This window comes from Cariama cristata, unplaced genomic scaffold, assembly GCF_000690535.1.
Source record: "Cariama cristata isolate BGI_N322 unplaced genomic scaffold, ASM69053v1 scaffold9827, whole genome shotgun sequence".
NCBI classification, from domain to species: domain Eukaryota; kingdom Metazoa; phylum Chordata; class Aves; order Cariamiformes; family Cariamidae; genus Cariama; species Cariama cristata.
Genome location: NW_009624972.1, coordinates 37,436 through 57,734, shown reverse-complemented (window position 1 = coordinate 57,734; position 20,299 = coordinate 37,436). Strand labels below are relative to the sequence as shown.

The following is a 20,299-nucleotide window of genomic DNA, read 5'->3' as shown; positions in this document are numbered from 1 at the left end:
TGCCCTGGTGCTTGTTTTTTTTTTTTTTTTTTTTTTTTTTTAATACTGGCTTTTGTACAGTTGTGTTTGCAGGCTCTCCTCAGTGTAGTTGACCTTGGTAGCCTCATGTTGCTGCTTTCAGAGAGTGGCTAAACACCTTGTTCTGGAATGAGGAGAGCTGCTAGATGGCAGCCTTAGCTGCAAATAGAATCATAGAATTGTTATGGTTGGAAGAGACCTCAAAGATCACCAAGTCCAACCGCATACCCGGTGCCACCATGCCCACTAAACCCTCTAAACCAGTTCTCAAATCACCACATCTAAATGTTTTTTGAACCCCTCCAGGGATGGGGAGTCCCCCCCCCCCCGGGGGAGCCTGTTCCAATGCTTAATGACTCTTACAGTGAACTGACCATGGCCACACTCTGGAGCACCAACCTCTGCTAGAATAGGGACATTCTGCCTGTTGATGGGTGGATGAGCTTTGCCAAGGCCATCTGGAAACCTAGCAGTGCGAGAGAAACTAGTCTGAGTTTACAGTGTCCCTCCCTCTGTGGATGCTACCTAACATGCAGGAGTCTACAGCTTTCAGCAGACTGCCATCAGTGGGACTGGCTCAAGCCACTGTAAAGTTCTTTGGAAGGGTGGATCTTGTTGCTGATACTTGGTCCTGAGGAAAATTGCACAGATCCTGGCTAGCTCCATTCCAGAAAGAAAAAATCAGACCATGTGAGGAAAAGGAAAGAAGATAGGGGGAAATAAAGTGGCTATTTTATGAAAAGAGACTGAGTCTGGTCTTCCTTCACTCACCTTCACAGAATAGAGTGTGTTTGCTGACAAGAAACTCTCATTAATTGTAAAAGTTCTATTTGGAAACTGCAGCAAAACATTTCTGCTTTAACAATCAATTAAAATCCATCAGCTGTCCTTACCTTGGGCAGGTGTAGACCGGAGAGTGGCATAAAAGTACAAACAGCCATCCTTCAGAATGCAGTAGTGCTGAATCCAGACATCTTTGCTTCTGTCCAGCTGGTGAAGAAGGCCCAGGCACTCTGGGTTTTTGATAGCCAAGGGTGGAAGTGTAGTGTTATGCAGTGTGACATCTACCCACACGTGGTTCTGTAAAGTAAGCATGTAATGAAAAGTTCTGGTAAGAAATCAAGGAGGACCTGCTAATGTGAGATTAAAGCATTTCTTCTTCTCCTTTACATGTGAGAGGTGTTAGGAACTCAGCCTCTCCTAGTGTGTTTTGCTTATCTGCAATACATTTTCCAAATTCTACATCAACCAGTGTCATTGCAATTTGAAATCCAGGGAGAGAATGTGTGCAATATCAATAAGCATCCTGTTGTTTTCACAGGAGTTTTCTTTTGCATTTATTTATGATATTTCCTTAGTCTCTTTGACAGGGCAATGATGGAAAAAAGACCTGGCGCAGTGTAGCTAGCTGTACTTTTTATTATGAATTGGAAACCTGCTGAGACTTACTGCAGCAAAGGGCAGAAGAGGACTTCAGTAATACTAAGTGTATTCATAAAATCGTTATCCTTATAGATGCATTAAAACGACATAGTGTCAGTATATTGGTCTGTTAAACCATTGTGTTGTAAGCCCTACTGTAACAAACTACCTATTGTAAAAAGCCAGTAGCAAACAGTATAGCAAACAAAAAAGATGGAAAATATAAGTTTTTCTATTCAACCTAATGGAAAGTGCAGTTAGAAGGAAAGAACAGATAAAGTGTTCATTAAGAGCAGAGGTTAGGCAATGAAAGTGACATGTTAAATCAAACATTTCTTTCAGAAAAGGATATTGTTTGCTCAAAGACAAAACTAAAAAAAATAAAACAGTCAAAAATAAGATGCAGTAGCACAGAAAGGAGCCAACTTACTGTGTTGTTAATGGGTGAATGTATGAAAGATCTTTCTAAATATGTAATACTGGAACTTTTTATCCAACAAGTTAGTTTTGCATGTTACACTAAAGAATGACTCTTTTGTGTATGTGTGCCTTTATCCTCCTTTTTGGCCCAAGTTATTTTTTGTTTCTTTTGGCTAGGGTACACACTTTAAATGGTTTGATTTATTTTTGCTGTTTTCAAGTATGTGGATTCCTTTGTATTCTTTTAAGAAGGTGCCAGGTAGAATATACTTAGAAAAAAATTTGGTTTCACACTTACAATTTCATCTGAAAGCTGAGGCCAAAAGAAATATATGTTTGATCAATTTTGTTTCTGTGGAAAAGGAAATAAAGTAACAGTAAACACTTCCTTTTACTGTTTGGAAACCATCACTAGAGCACGTCGCTGAAGGAGTCACTCATGTGCCCTGAGTTGAGAGAAGGAGGAAAGTGAATTTCTTTTTTTTTTTTTTCCCCCTGCTGCATTACTGCAGGTTATAATTTGTACCTTGCAATTTTATTTTTTTTGACTATTGTACTTCATCCGCAAAAAAGGTAGATTTCGATACTTACTCTGCATTTGAGCCTCACATTCTTTCTGCTAAAACCCAAGCTGGTTCAGTAGCTAAATCTTTTTTAAAAAAAGATTTTACAGATCAACAGCATATTTTTATAAAGGTGGTCTGCCTATAGGAGGAAAGAATAGGAATCATGGGGCCAGGAAAGGGTAGGCTAAAGTGGCTTGACCCCTATGCTTCCAACCCTGGAAATACTAAAATTAGCTTTGCAGCTCCCAGTTCAGTGGTCAGCCAGGGACTATTCACACTAAATTATGTTGGATTGAGCAAGGTCTCTCTGCAGCAGCTCAAGAACAATTGCGGCTATGTTTCTCTCAGCCATAGGGGCCAATAGAGAGTACAGCTGTATAAAGAGACAGAGATAGAAATCAAAGTTTATCAGCTAACTTATCTTTCTTCATCTCTGAAAATAAAGAAGAACTCAGCCCCACCCCAGCCCCTGCCCTGCCAATATTCTGTTGGAAAAAGCAGGTAGCTTGCAACCTGGGCAGACTTGCAGGGAACACTTCAGAAGACAGACCCCTTCTCTCCCTTGACTCCAAACCATGTGACTTAGGGCGGAACATGTGGTTGTGAGAGTTGTCTCTCCCCTTCCTCCCTTCCCACTACCCTCATTGTAGGTTATGTTTCTGAACCACCTTAAAGCTGCTGCTATCTAGAGAGGGAGCATTTTGATTCATACCACCATATGGTAGGAAAGTTTATTTGCAGACTCAATAATGTATGTATATGGCTTTTAGACTGGAGCTGGTTCACGTCCCAGCAGCCCAGAACAAAAGTATGCAGCTTCCATGTCACTGTCTGCACATGACCATGTACAAATACATCTACCGTCTCTCAGTCTTCTGCACGATCTGCTATGCACATACTTCTCATATAAATAAAGCATTACCTGATGGACAGGATGCACTGCTTTATCCATAGCCTCCAGCCATCTATAATATGACAAAAAATGGGAATAGCTTAGTTTGGCAGAGCAGAATAAATGTGCTTCACTGCCTCTTTGAACTCTTGCTGACACAGACGGCATCTAAGGGGATGTGTGATTTTCAGGACACGTTCAAGGCTTCAAGATAGAAAAGCAGTGGATTAAATCTAAATTGATATTGCGAAGTCCTAGAAAAATAACTTATTACAATGTGTTACACAGCCAGCTTTGAGACTTATTTTTCAGAACAAAGCAAGCTATTTGTTGGCAAAGTTATTCTTTTTGCGCTATGGATGATACAGAATTTGGAAGTGGAAAATGCTTTGATGTTACAATGGTGGGTGCTATGTTAAGAGTAAGATGTTATAAAAAGACAGGTGGATGGATACCAATGTCATCTGACTTTACAGCTTTATATTTTTGATAATTCACAATAAAACAAAGAGGAAAATAAGATTATAGGAAATTTTAATTTTATATTTGATCAACATAAATTTGATTAATTTAATCAAATTAAATTTGATTATAGTAAATCTTGAAATTAGGCCTAAAAAGTTGTTACTTGTGTTCTGGGTGATTTAGTCTCTATTTTGTCAGCTCTAGTCTTTGGGAAATGCAAAAGGAATATTTTTAAGCCTAACTCTGAGTCAAACACAAACTCATTGCCTCTTATGAGAACCAATATGCTTTTGTGGCATACTTGCATTTTGAAATACTAAAATGATAATATGACAGAATATCAGAAAAGGAAAGAGAAGGTGGGATTGTATTTATTGCTCCAGGTGCTGGAGTGTTTCCAGAGAAGGGCAACGAAGCTGATGGAGTCTGGAGGGTAAGTCATACGGGCAGTGGCTGAGGGAGCTGGGGTTGTTTAGCCTGGAGAAAAGGAGGGTGAGGGGAGACCTTATTGCTTTCTACAACTACCTGAAAGGAGGTTGTAGCGAGGTGAGGGTTGGGTTCTTCTCCCAGGCAACTAGTGATAGGACAAGAAGGCATAGTCTCAAACTGCACCAGGGGAAGTTCAGGCTAGAAATTAAGAGACATTTCTTCACAGAAAAGGTCATTAGGCATTGGAATGGGCTGGCCAGGGGGGTGGTGGAGTCACCATCCCTGGAGGTGTTTGAGAAGACAGGACATGGCACTTAGTGCCATGGTGTAGTTGACACGGTGGTGTTAGGGCAAAGGTTGGATTTGATGATCCCAGAGGTCTCTTCCAACCAAATCGATTCTGTGATTCTATTACTAGCCCTGTCCTTATTGGGTAGAAGAGAGATCATTCATGTGAAATGACTGATAGGAAAGCTTACATCCACAGGAAGATTTATACTTCCATTTGATATAACAGTGGGGGAGAAGACATAAGAATATGGGTGAAGATATTTCTGGAGATAAATCAAGAATTCAGGGGAATCTTAAGCAAAGCACAAATATTAAAGACTTTATGAAAAAAAAAAAACCCTCATCCAAAAACCTATGAAGCTGAAAAATAGCTTTTGAAATTTCTGCAAATAAAAATTAGAAACACCATCTTCCCATAAGTAGCTGACAGGTAAAGTTTCTTCCTAGTGATCAAGGCAGTTATTGTGAACATCCTCCAAAAATTCAGACTCCCTCTCCCCAAACCAGAATAACAAAACTGACCTCATAAAATAAAAAATCACTTACCTCTTCATTTCCTGGTTGGAAGTTGCACAGAAGTAGAAAATCCTGTTTCCATTTTGAGGTATACATTTAAAAACAAATGGTTTACCCAGACTGGTGTCAACACCAATTTCTGCTCCTTCCAGCTTTGTTACTTCCAGGGGTCTGCATTTCCCTTCATCCTGCAGTTAGCGAGAGAGTGCCAAAGTTCAGAACTAATATGAAACAGATCTCTGTGAGATGGAGATAAACTCAAGGAATACTGAAAAGTTCAGAAGTTGGTGGGAAGATCTTGCACTTTTGAACTATTACATGGTTTAATGATCAGCAGCCTCAGAAAACACATTGCAGTCACAAAAGATAAACTAGTCCAACACTGTCTAAATTTGCCCCTCTATTTTGGCTTTCTTAATTATTTTTGGTTCATCAGAAATCATATCTGCATGTGGAAACCTTGCTAGCTATTTGTAAATATTCCAACTTTTGCGGGTGCAGCTGAGTGAGACTGGGATTTTCACAGTGCACCAAAGAATTCAGGAGCGCGTCTCTTTACCAAGCAATGCGGCTGGCAGTCAGCATTTACACTGAAAACCTCACCTTACATGTGTGCAGACAGAGAGAACAAAGGCTTACATTGAAGCTTACTTCGAAAGTAATGAGCATAATTTAAAAGGCTGGATTTCAGTTCCTTTACAAAGTTGCCCTAAATATCATTATGTTCATAATGCTTTGCATTTATTTCAGACAACTGTCAATGGAAAGCATTTCAAAACCGTTTGTACTGTATTGCTCCTGATTCAGTTAAAGCTCTTTGAGACTGAAAGGCATTGTCAGTGTATTTGTGGTTATGCATAAGAAGTCATTAAGGTCTTTAATGTGAGGAGGTAGGTGAAGCAGTTCCTCCCCGATCTTTCCTAGCCCAGTTTCCCTCAAGTCCATATGTTAATTCAAAACAAAGGCGCACGCTGTCCTAGCTTGAAGGCAACAGTCACTGCAGATACTGAAATGGCTGTGTTATCACTATTATTGCACATCCCTATAAACTCCTTTTCTAAACACTTTCCGTGTTGTCTAGAATGAACGCAGATAGAGTTCTGTGGCATCAAGAATGATTTATGTCCACTCCACTTCAAATGAATACATCTTGGAAAGGAATAAGATGGAATTGAGGCGTTCAACATGAGATCAAATGTCCTTCATTGACTGATAGGCAGCCATGCTCCCCTTATTCTGATAAACCGCATGTAAGAGGGTTTTCACTCATGTGGTTTTCATGAATAATATCTTGAGAGCATTTCTTTGGCAAACATTCCTTTGTTATAAAAAGTACCAAAGATATATTGCTGAAAAATTAATCATAAAAGTAATTTCTTATGCCTGTGACCAGAGAGTAACCCATTGATGATACTGCCACTATAGAACCTAATATAACTATGCAATGCTGCTTGAGTTGATGATATGTGTCATACAGATTTTAAATGAACTAACTCAGAATTTAGCAATTACTGTTCCATTCTGCACTTAAGTAAAATAGAGTTTTTGTTGTCTCAAGGTTACTATCATCTGTTTCATGAATTCTTGGCAATACCTGCAGTATCTAATATGGATGGATTCCTCTGGGTAGAAGGCAGAAAGCTAATGCTGCTTTGCTAAATGCTCTTCTAAGAATAACAGAAACATCTGAAGTAACCCTTCCCATGCTGCTAGTTTTCCTAAGATGGCCTGAGTTTTAAGGGAAATGTTTCTGCAAAAAAATGAAAATATTAAACAATGTATAACTATGAGAGACTGAAATAAGGGAGAAATAAGAACAGAAAAGCAGATGCCTCCTTCATTTATTGTATGAAATGGTCATTAAAGTAGTGTATGTAGCCTGGGGGAGGGGGTCACAAATCATCCTTATTTAATTTGATGCAAATAATTTGAGAAAATAAATGACATTCATAGCATTTTGTGAATGATTCACTATGTTTAAAGAATTTGCTATTCTAGTTAAACTTCTTTGTCTATAGAAAGGAGAAGCTGAAAAGGTATATGAACATTTCAAGCTATTTGCAGTAAAAGAAATCAAAATCAACAACAGGAATAACTATGAAAAGAGACGAAAATCAAGCTACACAAGGGACTGCAAGTACAGGGAAAACAGAATAAAAGTAACTTTACAGAAAACAAGATATAATTCTAGAAGGAATAATAGAAAAAAATCTGAAACATGATGTGAAAACTGAGCAGTGCTAGAAAGCAGAAACAAAAGACTGGCTGGCAGTGGAAAGTGTGAGGCTGTCGTCCCTAGGTCACTGGTTCAGATTGGTTACAGATAAGTAATGACATAGCAGAATTTTTGACCGTCTTTCAAAAATGTCTTCCTGGATGTGCCCCTGTGTTCTTAAACTAAACTTTTCTTAAATGAGGCAAGCAAATAAAATCTTTTTTCTTTTTGCTTCTGATTTCTCATTTGCCTAACATTCTTCGTCACAGCAGATGTGACCACGACCCTCCCTAGTACCAGGCTTGCAGCATTTTCACCATCTGTTATTTTCTGGTTTTCTCTGACCAGCTTCTCCCTGAGGCCTGGTGCTGCTTGCTTAGTAGTATCTCTAAAATCTTTCCATCCCTATCTTTTTTCAATCACTGTGCTTTGTGGTAGGCCCATTGTTCAGATATTTAGGAAATTATGGCTAAAGCCTGTTTGCATTTCTTCTTTGAGCTGGGCACATTGGTCCAGAAGAGAGACTAAGGCTTTTTCCTCCACATCTTTTTTCCTTTCTCCTTGAGGAAAAGACTTGCATATGTCAGGGAACAGAGAGTTCTAGACTCCACAACTCTTTGTATGGCATTTTTCACCCATAGAGCTGAATTTATTTAGTTTTTTGTTTTGTTTTGCTTTGAACAATTTACATCTAAACTAGAGAGAATAGAAACATACTGAAGAGCAAGACAACAGGGGGAAAAGATGTAAAAGCTCCCTTGATTTGAAGATCTTAATTATCCTACACCTAACTGTATTGGCTGTCAGACAAAGTACAATCAGGTGGTCTCATGATATGATTAATCTTCACGGTCCAGTTGGTTCTTTTGTTGAGGTTGGGTAAATTGCTGCAATTAATTGCACAAAAGGTAATGAACAGTTCGCAGAATTGAGCCTCACAGGAAGAACTACTGATTGGGTTAAAATTTTGAACAACTTGAACAAGATCAAATAATATATCTGGTTATGACTCTTTCTCTGGGTCAGGCTATGCAATCTGTTAGTAGGCCAAAATTAACTTGTATCTCATATCAGTCAGCATTATTTCTCATTTATTAATAGAAATAATACAGTGTAAGTATTGGAAATCTTGGATTCTGCAGGTCCTTAAGTGTAAATTGAAAACTATAACCTGGAGCCATGGGAGTCATGGAAAATGTAGAGAAGAAATCAGATTGTACACCAGTTCTAAATAATGTGGCAGCTCCCAAAATATGATGATAAATCTTCAAGTAAGAATGAAGAACAAACAGAAGTGGTATCTTTACGAGCAATGGCTCAGACCTAAATCTATTTATAGCTAAGCCTTTTATATAAAGTGCTTAGGATTAGTGACGAACACACACACTTGCTCAAGAGAACAAAGGACTGAATGTTTGTCAGAGATTAAAGTTATGTGAAAGGTCCACACACGGCAGGCAGAGGATTTCTTTCTTGGTATAATAGTTGGACTCTGTATATACTACAGAAATTAAAATAATTAAAAACCATTTTTTTTTCCCTCTCTATTCTGTTCTACTGGGAACAGCCTTAAGGGTGTACACAAGCAACCAGAAGCATGTACTGTAGTGTCTGAGTTACAAAATTTCTGTAAATACTCTTTCTGTGAAATGCCCTCTTCCTATGTACAAAGAATATAATTGTAGAAAGAAAAGGGAATATTTAAGTCTGCATTTAAATTTCCTCTTTGCATTTAGGAGGGCTTTCACTTGTTCTGTGAGGCCTGGGTGCAAAGTGATGTGTCTTGATGTGAATAAAGAGTAAATGGAAGACTGGTATCCATCTGGTTATACAAGGTGTGTAAATGTTGATGTTGAATCTTATCTGGAATAAAAAGAAATAGCAAATTGTAATACAGTTTCTAGGTGTTCCGACTAAGGCAGAGAGTGAGAAAAGAATGATTTACAAACACAAACATACCCTAATAGAGTCAACTAAGGAACAGCAATTTTGTTCACAGAGACACCACTAATTAAAGAATATTCAATGAGGAAAGCATTCTGATGTTGAGAAAAAGTTAAGATTATGGACCTCTTTGAATCTAAATAGCACTGTATAATTATCAGTAATCCTTAATTGCCAGTGTCCTGGCTGCCATAAACAGAGAAGACAAGATTCTGTTGAGCTACTGAAATGCCCTGGCTTCATAATGGAAACAGGAATATGACCTAACATCTGATCATTTAGGTGATGTAATAGCTGTTTACCAGGCTGGGGTCTAATTACTTTTGGATGTTATGAAAAGCACATCTTTGTTCCCACTGCCCTTGCCTCAGCTTTGAGAATCTTTGCCTTAGTCACTCACACTATGCCTGAGGGCTTCCCAGAGGCATTAAACTTGTGAACCTAAGAGATGCAAATCGTAATTCTTTTTTAAACTGACATTATTATATATAATCATAATGAAGACCGACAAAAAGCACATCCCTACCCTTCACTTCTGCCACTGTGTTCAGTGAGAGTACTTCTCAATAGTACGTGTTGCAGTTTTCTTACAGCATGTTTCAGAGCATTACAACCACGAACTATCATCAAGGTCATTTCTCTAAGGCTTAGGCTACACGTGAAGGGGAATTTGCTCTTTATTCACCGTTCAGTCGCTTGCTACATCTGAATGTCTAAAGCATGCTCTTTCCTACTGCCAGAACAGTGATTTCCAACTCAACTCCTTCTTCCAACTTAACTGCTCCTTCTTCCTTCCTTCCTATTACAATTTCTTCTTTTGAATGTCCTACTTTGAGTCCATACAAAATGTTGGCAGCAAACTCATACTCTTTAGATATTTATTCCTAATCACTATTGTTCCACATCATTCTTAGCTGCGGGAATTGGCAAGAGAAATGGAATGAATGACAAATGTAACATGAGGATCTGACAGACAGAGAGGATTTCACTAGAATACATCAGTCTCTGATTTCTGGAAAGGAAGTCTGGAAAGGAGATACATCGATACCACTGTCCTGTTTGCAGTCAGTTATATTTTTAGTGGATTTGTACATCCCTGCTTTTAACTAGCTGAACTCCTTACATGATGGATACTTGCAATGAAGAATTTTGGGAAACATATTTTTGGCTATAATGCTTTCTTTATCCTTGTGTTTTCCTATTGAGCCTAACACTGTTAGCTCTCCAGCAGGTATGCCCTCATGATAGAGGCAATGCATGCTCCACAGTCTTTAAACGTCTTATCGGCCCTTTTGTTCCTGAGTCCCAAGAGTTATATTCTTTCTTTTTAAGGAGATTGCAAAAGCAGTATTTCCTCATCCTGAAGGCTGCAGCATATTGTAAAGTTTTCAAGTTAGCCGCCAGGTTCTAAAAGCAACTTGGTGATGGCAGCTGAGAGATCTGTGTGAACTTATTTAACCTGTTGAAGTGATGCTCTCCTGCTGTGGCTAGATTGCTTTTGTTATCTCGCTGGTCTTATCTAAAGTTGATTAAAGTTTCTCTGCCCTGCACTGCTGTCTTCACCACAGACATTTTGTGGTGACTTTGCAGTCACTTTACTGTGCTGAGCAGCCAATGCTAGTTAGAGGAGCACACACCGCTATCTGTAAAGAAAGGGTAAATGCTTGACTATACTGTTATGCTTTCAGTTTTCCCTGAAAAAATATGTTAAGTTCAAGCACAAGAAACTTTATTGCTTACACTTGCCTCAGGGTAGGACTTAAGCGTACCTCACTCTCTACCTCCTTACAATGTCCAGACATCTTTCTTTAGGAGAAAAACTGGGTACATTTGCAAAGAAGGAAATAGCACATTTGAGAAGATCTAGTCATCTGGACAATGGGGAATTAGAACTGTAGACTGTATGGTGGAACTCCACTGCTGCTAAGGGTAGGCAAAAATATTATAAATCATTATATCTCCACTGATCTCAGTAATTTACAAAAAACAATATTCTAATCCAACATGCCAATATTTCTGCTATGAGGTGGCAAACATAGCTATGTCTACTGACAACTAAACTGTGTTTTAGTTACTTATATGGATTGTAGAATCAAGGTCAGTGGTAACATCTCTTTGAGGGAAAACAAAATGACCTTGTGTGTAAAGTGACCGAATCTGCTGCAAGAGCTATCACTTCGCCAATATATGATTGGATAGAAATGAGTCAGAAACAGCAGCAGTTACATGGGTGAATCAATATGTAAAAAGCTCTAGAAACATCAGTCTCTTTTATAATATGGGTGGGAAAAGGAAAGTTCAGGATGGATAATTTCTGCCTCTAAATAGCAATGATGAGGAAATATAGCTCTCTGTGTTTGTTGATCTGGACTAAAGCAGAAAATAAAACACCCCTTCTTTTCTCCACGACAAAACATTATATGCATCCCTTCAGGCATAAATAAAAGGCCTAGTTGTGTTCTTACATAGGTGGAAATCAGGCGTGACCTTGCTGGAGTCACTAGAATTACACCAATGTAAGTTGCTGTTCTTAACATCAGAATCAAGACCCGAAAATTGATGACTCTTGTTAGTTTGTTGGATACTGACATGCAGATTATCCTGAACTATTTTTGTCTCCCTGAATTATTCTTGCCTTCAATGAACTGTTTAAAAGAAGATCTTGCATCCACTAAGTAGAAAAATTTTTCCTCCTGAGTGAGACAAGGCCTAGAACACAATGTTTCCAGCTTAATCATGCAGCTGACGTTACATAAATGCTGTGTTAAACTAAGAACATTATTTGTAATTCTCTTAGAAAAGAAAGTGGGATGAGCAGTGGCTGTATGTGTTGTTCTTATGCCCTGATAGAAACCATACCAACAGAAAAAAGAAGTGCTAACGAGTCCAGCTGAGCTCCCTCTTACTTCACTTAGTTGTTGGATCTCTCAGTAGTGAAGAATACTCTGTAAGCACATGAGGCCATGAAGAAGGTCCTTGTGCTTTCAGTTGCTAAAATAGTACTGCAATATTTTGTCGTGTTCTTTGGGGTCCAGAGACAGAGACAGAGGTAGAGCAGCTGGCAAAAAAAGGGTATGAAATAATTTAAAAAGTGGTTGAATGGTGTGTCTTAGATAACGCAAGAAAACAAGCAGCAGTTATCACTATCAAATGTTTATGCAGTGTTTTAAATTTATTTACTCATTTTAAACAAAAGCAAATGCATACTTTCAGTGGCTAAAAAGCCTACTATCAAAACATAAGGTTGGTATGATTGAAGTATTTATTTTTTCATTGCAGTAAGTAAGACAAAGATAGCTGAGGAAGAAAAGATAAGCTTAAAAAAGGAACCTGCTAGTTGAAAGAAATAATAAAAAAAAATAATCCGTATTAATGAACGTAAGATTATGGGACACCTTCTAATCCTCAACTCAATCTATCAAACACCTTTGTCTTGAGGGGTACTTAATTGGTTGGAAAGTGGAGACTGTTTAAAAGGTAAAATTAGATTTTTTTTATATTTCAGGAGTTTGATGAAAGACTCAACTAGGATAAAATAAAAACTTCTCTCTAAACAGATGTTCCTATATGATTGTATCCTTTTTAGTGTGTGATTTGTTTGTTTATTTGTTTTTATTTTGAGACCAGAATAGGTAGTGCTGAAATAATTATGACAGAAAGGCAGACTGCTTTGTTTTATACTCAGTAGTTCTGCAGCATAACACTGATTAGATGGCTAGTGTGTATATCATGGCATATGGAGAGAAATAAGCCTACTAGATTTTCTGCTGGAAATGTCAGGTGGATAGAGAATTATAGAAAAGCAAGCTCTTTCTATAATTTTTAATTACTTTTCACAAAATGGCTTTTTATCATAGAAGTGTTTGGTTTTGATCAAGAAGCTTAAAGGCTGAAAGCTTGATTCATTTCAGTTTGGATATGAAACTGCAGTGCCTCATGTGAATTCTTTTTTTTGTCTTAACAGTATTGTCCATGAAAAACTATGCTTAGGATCACCAGGAGGAGGGACGAGAATGCATTGTTGGGGGTATCAGAGGTCTTCATTGTGGAGAAAGGCTAACCCATGCAGTCCTCAAAGTACAGCTCTTGGGAAGCATTGCATCAGCATCTTTGAGGTAAAAAAGATTTGGTTTTTAGTTTTTACTAAAAAGGCAAAAAATTCGAGTGAGGATTTTACTGGAGTGGCTCTACTATTCATGTAAAAATGACCAAACAGGCTAATATATATGAGCAAAAAATGAAATACATATATGGGAGACTGATGTGTGAAATCAAGAGAGATGACAGCAGAAAAACTCAATGTAACAGTAGATTCATGATCAGGAGTGAAGCCTGTAGCATCAGGTTCCCTATTGTCTTCTGCTGGTTGAACTTTCTTAACAACATCTTGTTCTCTAGACTATATTAATGCTTATTGCAAATTTGTGCTGGTATGTCTACATATGTATGTGTGTACATGTATGTCTACATCCTTCATATTCTGAGATGACCAAAAGGTGTGTGACCATGTCAGCAAAGATAAAAACTATTACAGGTCAAGGCCTTGGTGCCATGCTCAGTTTCTCACTAGTTTTTGATTAAGGGTGGACATGGCTGTATTTCACTGGTATGTGTTTAAATTGTGTGTTGGAGACAAACCTGTTTCTAACCAGCTGATATTTCCACTGATGACCTTCCTAGGCTAACTAGAAGATTAACTGGAAGCTACACGGGCTTCATCTTGTGATAAATTCCTCACCAAGGCAAATTTTCTCAGCCTAAGTTTTGTTGAAATCAGGTTAAAATGAATGCTAAGTAGATGACCTTGAATCTTTTTTACAAGCTGTAAAATGTTTTAGCACAAAAAGCGCTGAACAGACCACAGTCTTTGAGATCAATCTGTTTGATTTTAGACATAACTTTCTCAATGAATAACTTCATCATGAAGCTACTCAGAAGAAGGGATTAGTAACTTGTAATTACATGCAGTACCCACTGAACTGCCTCACAAACTACTAGTAAAACACTACTGTAGAGCAGGTGAGCTCACTGGCTCTGCTGTGGCCAGGGCCATGAGCCGTGCCCGCTGCCTCCTGCCCGCGTCCTCTATCCCCGAAGCTAAGCACTTCAAGGGAAAATTCCCCTTTTTAAAAATCTTTTTGAGGCGATGTCTTTATTAATTTATTAGTGGCAAATAACTGTGTAGAATACTGAAATGTTTGTAGCTGAGAAAACTGTGAAACCACTAATTTAGGGCCATTGAGACTTGCTATAGAACTAGAGGGTTGTAAATGATGCCATATTGAAATGGAGTCTCAGGATAAGGCCAAGTAAAATATTTCTTTTCGTGAAGCACCTGTTTTAATCCTTTTTTGAATGGCTACTGTTAGATGAAGTTGAAGTTTTCTGTACTACCTAGAAATACTAAGTACTATACAGGTCTCTGCTTATATAACAGAGATCGAAGTGCTGAGCAATGCTACTCTGAAGAAACTAAGCCTTCCCAATACCTCTCTGTGCAGGTCTACAGCTTATTCGGACACACAAAGAAATCTCATGGTCATACCTGTTTAAGAAAATGCATGTAATAGTAGATGGAATACAGAGCTCCTACACATCTGAAACTACTCCATCTCATCCAAAGCCTTCCAGAGCCTATTCAATTCATAGACTTCTTGATGATCAGAACTAAGAGATTGAATATGAATCCATAAAAGCCTGATGGTGTCTGTGTCTGTGACGAGGATATAGGAAGGCAGAACTACTCAATAAGCCTCCTCTGTATACCACATGCCAAAACATCTTTAGTGCTGATATTATTCTGTAAATACTACAAGTCAAGACAGTGATCTGTGAATTTGAGTACAATACTGCTGCACTTCATAGTTCAGGATGCAACTTGCTTCCTCACCTGCCTCTCATCTTACCTTCTTGTGTTTGTAATACTGTAGGTAGCCATTATGTTTCAGCACAAACCATCTCTTTCTCCAGCCCTTCAGTATCGCTGACTGTGTTCGTTTATGCAAATATCCTCGGCAGGTAGGTCTGGGGGTGTTAGGGTAACGGCTGATATCTGATCCCACCACCATAGTCAGGATATCAGGACCTAAAATATTGCATGAAGAATGTGAAAACATAGATCAAAACTATAATCTAGTCCGTCAATATTTTTGAATAGCTCTATAGGGTATGGAGCAGGAAGGTGGTATTCTATCCCATGCCCTTCTCATAGAATCATAGAATGGTTTGTTTGGAAGGGAGCTTAAAGATCATCTAATTCCAACCCCCTGCCATGGGCAGGGACACCTTCCACTAGACCGGGTTGCTCAAAGCCTCATCCAAGCTCACCTTGAACACTTCCAAGGATGGGACGTCCACAACTTCTCTGGGCAACCTGTTCCAGTGCCTCACCACCCCCACAGTGAAGAATTTCTTCCTAATATCTAGTATAAATCTTCCCTTTTCCAGTTTAAAGCCAGTGCCACTTGGCCTATCACCACATGCACTTGTGAAAAGTCCCTCCCTGGCTTTCTTGTAGGCCCCTTTTGGGTACTGGAAGGCTGATCTAAGGTGTCGCTGGAGCCTTCTCTTCTCCAGGTTGAACAACCCCAACTCTCAGCCTGTCTTCCTAGGAGAGGTGCTCCAGCCCTCTGATCATCTTTGTGGCCCTCAACTGGACTTGCTCCAACTGGACCATGTCCTTCTTGTGTTGGGGGCCCCAGAGCTAAAGGCAGCACTCCAGTTGGGGTCTCATCAGAGTGGAGTAGGGGGAGAGAATCACCTCCCTTGACCTGCCGGTCACACTTCTTTTGATGCAGCACAGGATACAGTTGGTTTTCTGGGCTGCAAGCACACACTGCTGGGTCACGTTGAGCTTGTTGTCAACCAGCACCCCCAAGTCTTTCTCTTCAGGGCTGCTCTCGATCCTTTCTCTGCCCAGTTTGTATTTGTGCTTGGGATTGCCCTGGTCCATGGGCAGGACCTTGCACTTGGCCTTGGTGAACTTCATGAGATTTGTATGGTCCCAACTCTCAAGCCTGTCAAGGTCCCTCTGGATGGCATCCCTTCCCTCCAGTGTGTTGACTGCACCACACAGCTTGGTGTTGTTGGCAAACTTGCTGAGGGTGCACTCAACTCCACTGTCCATGTTGACAACAAAGATGTTAAACAGCACTGGTCCCAATATCAACTCCTGAGGAGAATCCCTCATCACCGGTCTCCTCTTGGACATCAAGCCATTGACATCAAGCAACTCTCTGAGTGAGAGCATCCAGCCAATTCTTTATCCATTGAGTGGTCCATTCATCAAATCCATGTCTCTCCAATTTAGAGACAAGGATGTTGTGAGGGACAGTGTTAAATCCTTCGCACAAGTCCGGGTAGATGACGTCAGTTGCTCTTCCCTTATCCACCAACACTAACTGTGTTGTAGAAGGCCATCAAATTTGTCAGGCACGATTTGCCCTTAGTGAAGCCATGCTGGCTGTCACCAATCACCTCCTTATTTTCAATGTGCCTTAGCATAGTTTCCAGGAGGATCTGCTCCATGATCTTGCCAGGCACAGAAGTGAGACTGACTGGCCTGTAGTTCCCTGGGTCTTCTTTTTTTTCCCCTTTTAAAAATGGAGGTTATGTTGCCCCTTTTCCAGTCACCAGGAAGTTCACTGGACTGCCATGACTTCTCAAATACGATGGATAGTGGCTTAGCAGCTTGATCCATCAGTTCCCTCAGGACCTGTGGATGCATCTCATCAGGTCCCATGGACTTGTACATCTTCAGATTCCTTAGGTGGTCTTGAACCCGATCTTCTCCTACAGTGGGTGGTTCTTCATTCTCCCAGTCCTTGCCTTTGCCTTCTGCGACTTGGGAGATGTGGCTGGAGCACTTGCCAGTGAAGACTGAGGCAAAAAAGTCATTGAGTACTTCAGCCTTCTCCATGTCCTGGGTAAATAGGTCTCCTGTCTCCTTCAGGAGAGGGTCTACATTTTCCCTAGTCTTCCTTTTATCACCAATGTACCTATAGAAGCTTTTCTTGTTGCCCTTGATGTCCCTGGCCAGATTTAATTCTATCAGGGTTTTAGCTTTCCTAACCTGATCCCTGCTGCTCAGACAATTTCTCTGTGTTCCTCCCAGGCTACCTGCCCTTGCTTCCACCCTCTGTAGGCTTCCTTTTTGTGTTTGTGTTTGTCCAAGAGCTCCTTGTTCATCCATGCAAGTCTCCTGGCATTTTTGCCTGACTTCCTCTTTCTTGGTTGGGATGCATCGCTCCTGAGCTTGGAGGAGGTGATCCTTGAATATTAACCAGGTTTGTTGGGCCCCTCTTCACTCTAGGACTTTATCCCATGGTACTCTACCAAGCAGCTCACTGAAGAGGCCAAAGTTTCTTCTCCTGAAGTCCAGGGTAGCGAGCTTGCTGTGCACCCTCTTCACTGCCCTAAGGATCTTGAACTCCACCATTTCATGGTCACTTCAGCCAAGGCTGCCCTTGAGCTTCACAGTCCCCACCAGTCCCTCCTTGTTGGTAACAACAAGGTTCAGTATAGCACCTCTCCTCATCGGCTCTTCTCTCAATGTAGCTTCTAGAAGCAGCAAGAAGCAAAGCAGCCTAGGAAACCATGAATTAAACCAAGCAATATTTGGCCTTCTTTTAACAGAAATTCTGGAATGAAACTAAGTTTGTGTTGAGAACTAGTAATGGAGCCAGCTATCTGAAGAAACCTCTTAAAACAGTTTCTGTGACCTACATTTGCAAGCAGGATCTCAGGTGCTTGCCTATTTTATGAGTTTAGAGAAGTTGTTGGGTTTCATTGCTTAAATGGGCGTACATAAATTAGAGGTTATACAAAAATGGCTGTGAATGCTTTTACGGGCACATTCAGTCTCTGTCATCTTACATATGCTCTTGAGAATTCTTTCTTTTCCATGTCTTGGAGTCTACTAACCTTTTCTGCTTTCAGTGCCCCTCACTGAGGAGGCTTGATGTTGGAGGCTAACCTCTGCTAAAGTGTCTACTTATCATTTGCAAAAGGTAAGTGCTCAAAGGAGACATTAGGTTGCAAGATTGTCTAAAAATGTGTTATTGTTACCAACAATGAGGTACAATTTCATGATATTTGCTGATGCTATCAATACATCTATGGCTTTGACCTTAAAGGCCTGAAATTCTGGTTATATCAGATACTACTTCAGAGTAGGTAGCAATGATATAAAGAGGATTGAGAAATGTGACTATGACACATTTTCATCTGCAAAACATTTGCTGGATTTCTCTTTTGGGGACGTTTGACTTTGGGAATGCTGTCTGTGTGCCAAGATTTAGGCCAGGGGGTGTTCTCTGAGAAGTTAAAAATACCCACTAATCAGACATTTATCTACTAAAAGACTTGACATACTCTTAAATGTAACAGTGTGAATGGCATCTCTATAATTAAAGAACTTGCTATGTGTCAAGTTAAATTTGTCACTGTCTTGTAAAAGCATTTTAATTTATTGAATTTCCCATGAGCCCTTGTCAAAACCATATCTGGGATAAATAAAAGAATGACAGTAGATTAACTTTCATCATGCAAACATGGGTATCTTAGGGTGTTAGCCATCAGAATTCTAGGAAGAATATGCACGATTAATATTGCTGACTCCTTGTTTCTGTGGTGCTGCAAAAGGATGCCTCATGGAATAACCTCTCTATTCTCCTGACTAGACTTCAGCTCTTGGCAACACAGAAATAACTACTGGGTGCACTGAACCAAGCCACGAAGTCTCTTCCTGAGGAAGCATAAGACATAAATAAGGTATTGGTGTCTCTGCAGTCACTTTCAGGACTTTCTTGGTCACTTTCTTTAAGGCAAGCGAGCCAAAAGCATTACTGTCACATGTACTCTTTGAGGAATATTTTATATGCCTGTTTTCTTCTGTGTTCTCAGCAAAGTCTACATAAAAAAGTGACTTGGGCAATACTACTGTATTAAATACTAATGCATTAAATTGTTAAGTAAGATGTCTGTTGTAGTGACTTGGGCAATACTACTGTATTAAATTGTTAAGTAAGATGTCTGTTGCATCCATCACCCAACTTGTCTGGATGTATTTGGAGCATCGTACAGCAATCCTGACCCATCTCTGTAATTTATTGTGATCTCAAACTTACCTTTCCTTGCCAGATTGGCAGCTTCTAAATGTGGCATGCTGGTGACATCAGTTCCATTGACTGCTATCAGAATATCCCCAACCTGAAGCCCTGCTTCTTCAGCTGCACTATCTGGAATAAAAAAAACAAACAAACAACATTTTATTTAGAGTTAGGGTATCAAGCATGTCTATGTGATCAAGACATTCTAGCAAAACATATCTGTCAAAACAGTTTAGGATTATGCTTCAGGGCCTTCACGATATCAACTTGGACATGGAGCAAGTTTTTTTGAGCAACTTGTTAGTCATCTGTAAATGAAACTTCAGGATTTATGCACTGGTTCAGTGGTAGATAATCATTGGCAGTGGAGAAATTTCATTAAAAATGCCATTAGGACTTAAATGCTTTAAGATGCAAATAAGCATTTCAGTCTCTGATCATTTTGGCCTCAAGTGCCATCAAAGATCTGGTGCAATGTTCAGTAAAGTAAGTAGAAAAAACATATTATTCTGGTGAGCTTTGGATTTAGGACTGAAGGACTACTTTCTGTGCTCATGTTTCTCTTACTGGTTAGCAGTATTTGGCTATAGTATTTTGTGGGTTTTCTCTTTAGGGGGAAATAACATAGTAAGTTAACAAAAGACCAGTGAAGGAGGGACTGAATCAGATTTGTTAACATATCAACCTTTTGTTTATTTATTAACTGTTGCAAAGCACATGCACTCCTAATAAAATAGGGCGCAGACATTTGCCAGTTAGGAATGGAGCCAAATTAGGGAAGTGATAAATATGTTCCATTCACAGAAACCAATATACAGTTACTTAAATCCTAGTTACAAATTTCTTGGACTCAGTTTTTTCCTTCTCATTTATAATTAAGCATGCCTAATGTACTGTGAAAAAAAATTGTTTTGGGAAATATTGTCCCATATACATAGTCTTTAATGTATATTTTAAAAGGTTTTGTACCCTATCATGCAGTAAATGTGATTGTTCAGTGTATCCCTGAGGA

At 39.4% G+C, this 20,299-nt stretch overlaps 1 protein-coding gene across 1 annotated transcript in view; it reads right to left on the bottom strand.

Annotated features, from left to right (window-relative positions):
• The window catches only part of LOC104164166, a gene marked incomplete at its 3' end in the record, with an annotated part of 34,769 nt that overhangs the window by 977 nt on the left and 13,493 nt on the right, over positions 1–20,299 (bottom strand). Inside the window, exons 5-9 of the mRNA XM_009703418.1 lie at positions 19,306–19,416; positions 15,085–15,263; positions 5,050–5,207; positions 3,349–3,391; positions 912–1,098 (exon numbers count right to left, since the gene is read on the bottom strand). Coding sequence (XP_009701720.1) covers positions 912–1,098; positions 3,349–3,391; positions 5,050–5,207; positions 15,085–15,263; positions 19,306–19,416 — 678 coding nt within the window. The remainder of the gene's footprint in view (positions 1–911; positions 1,099–3,348; positions 3,392–5,049; positions 5,208–15,084; positions 15,264–19,305; positions 19,417–20,299) is intronic.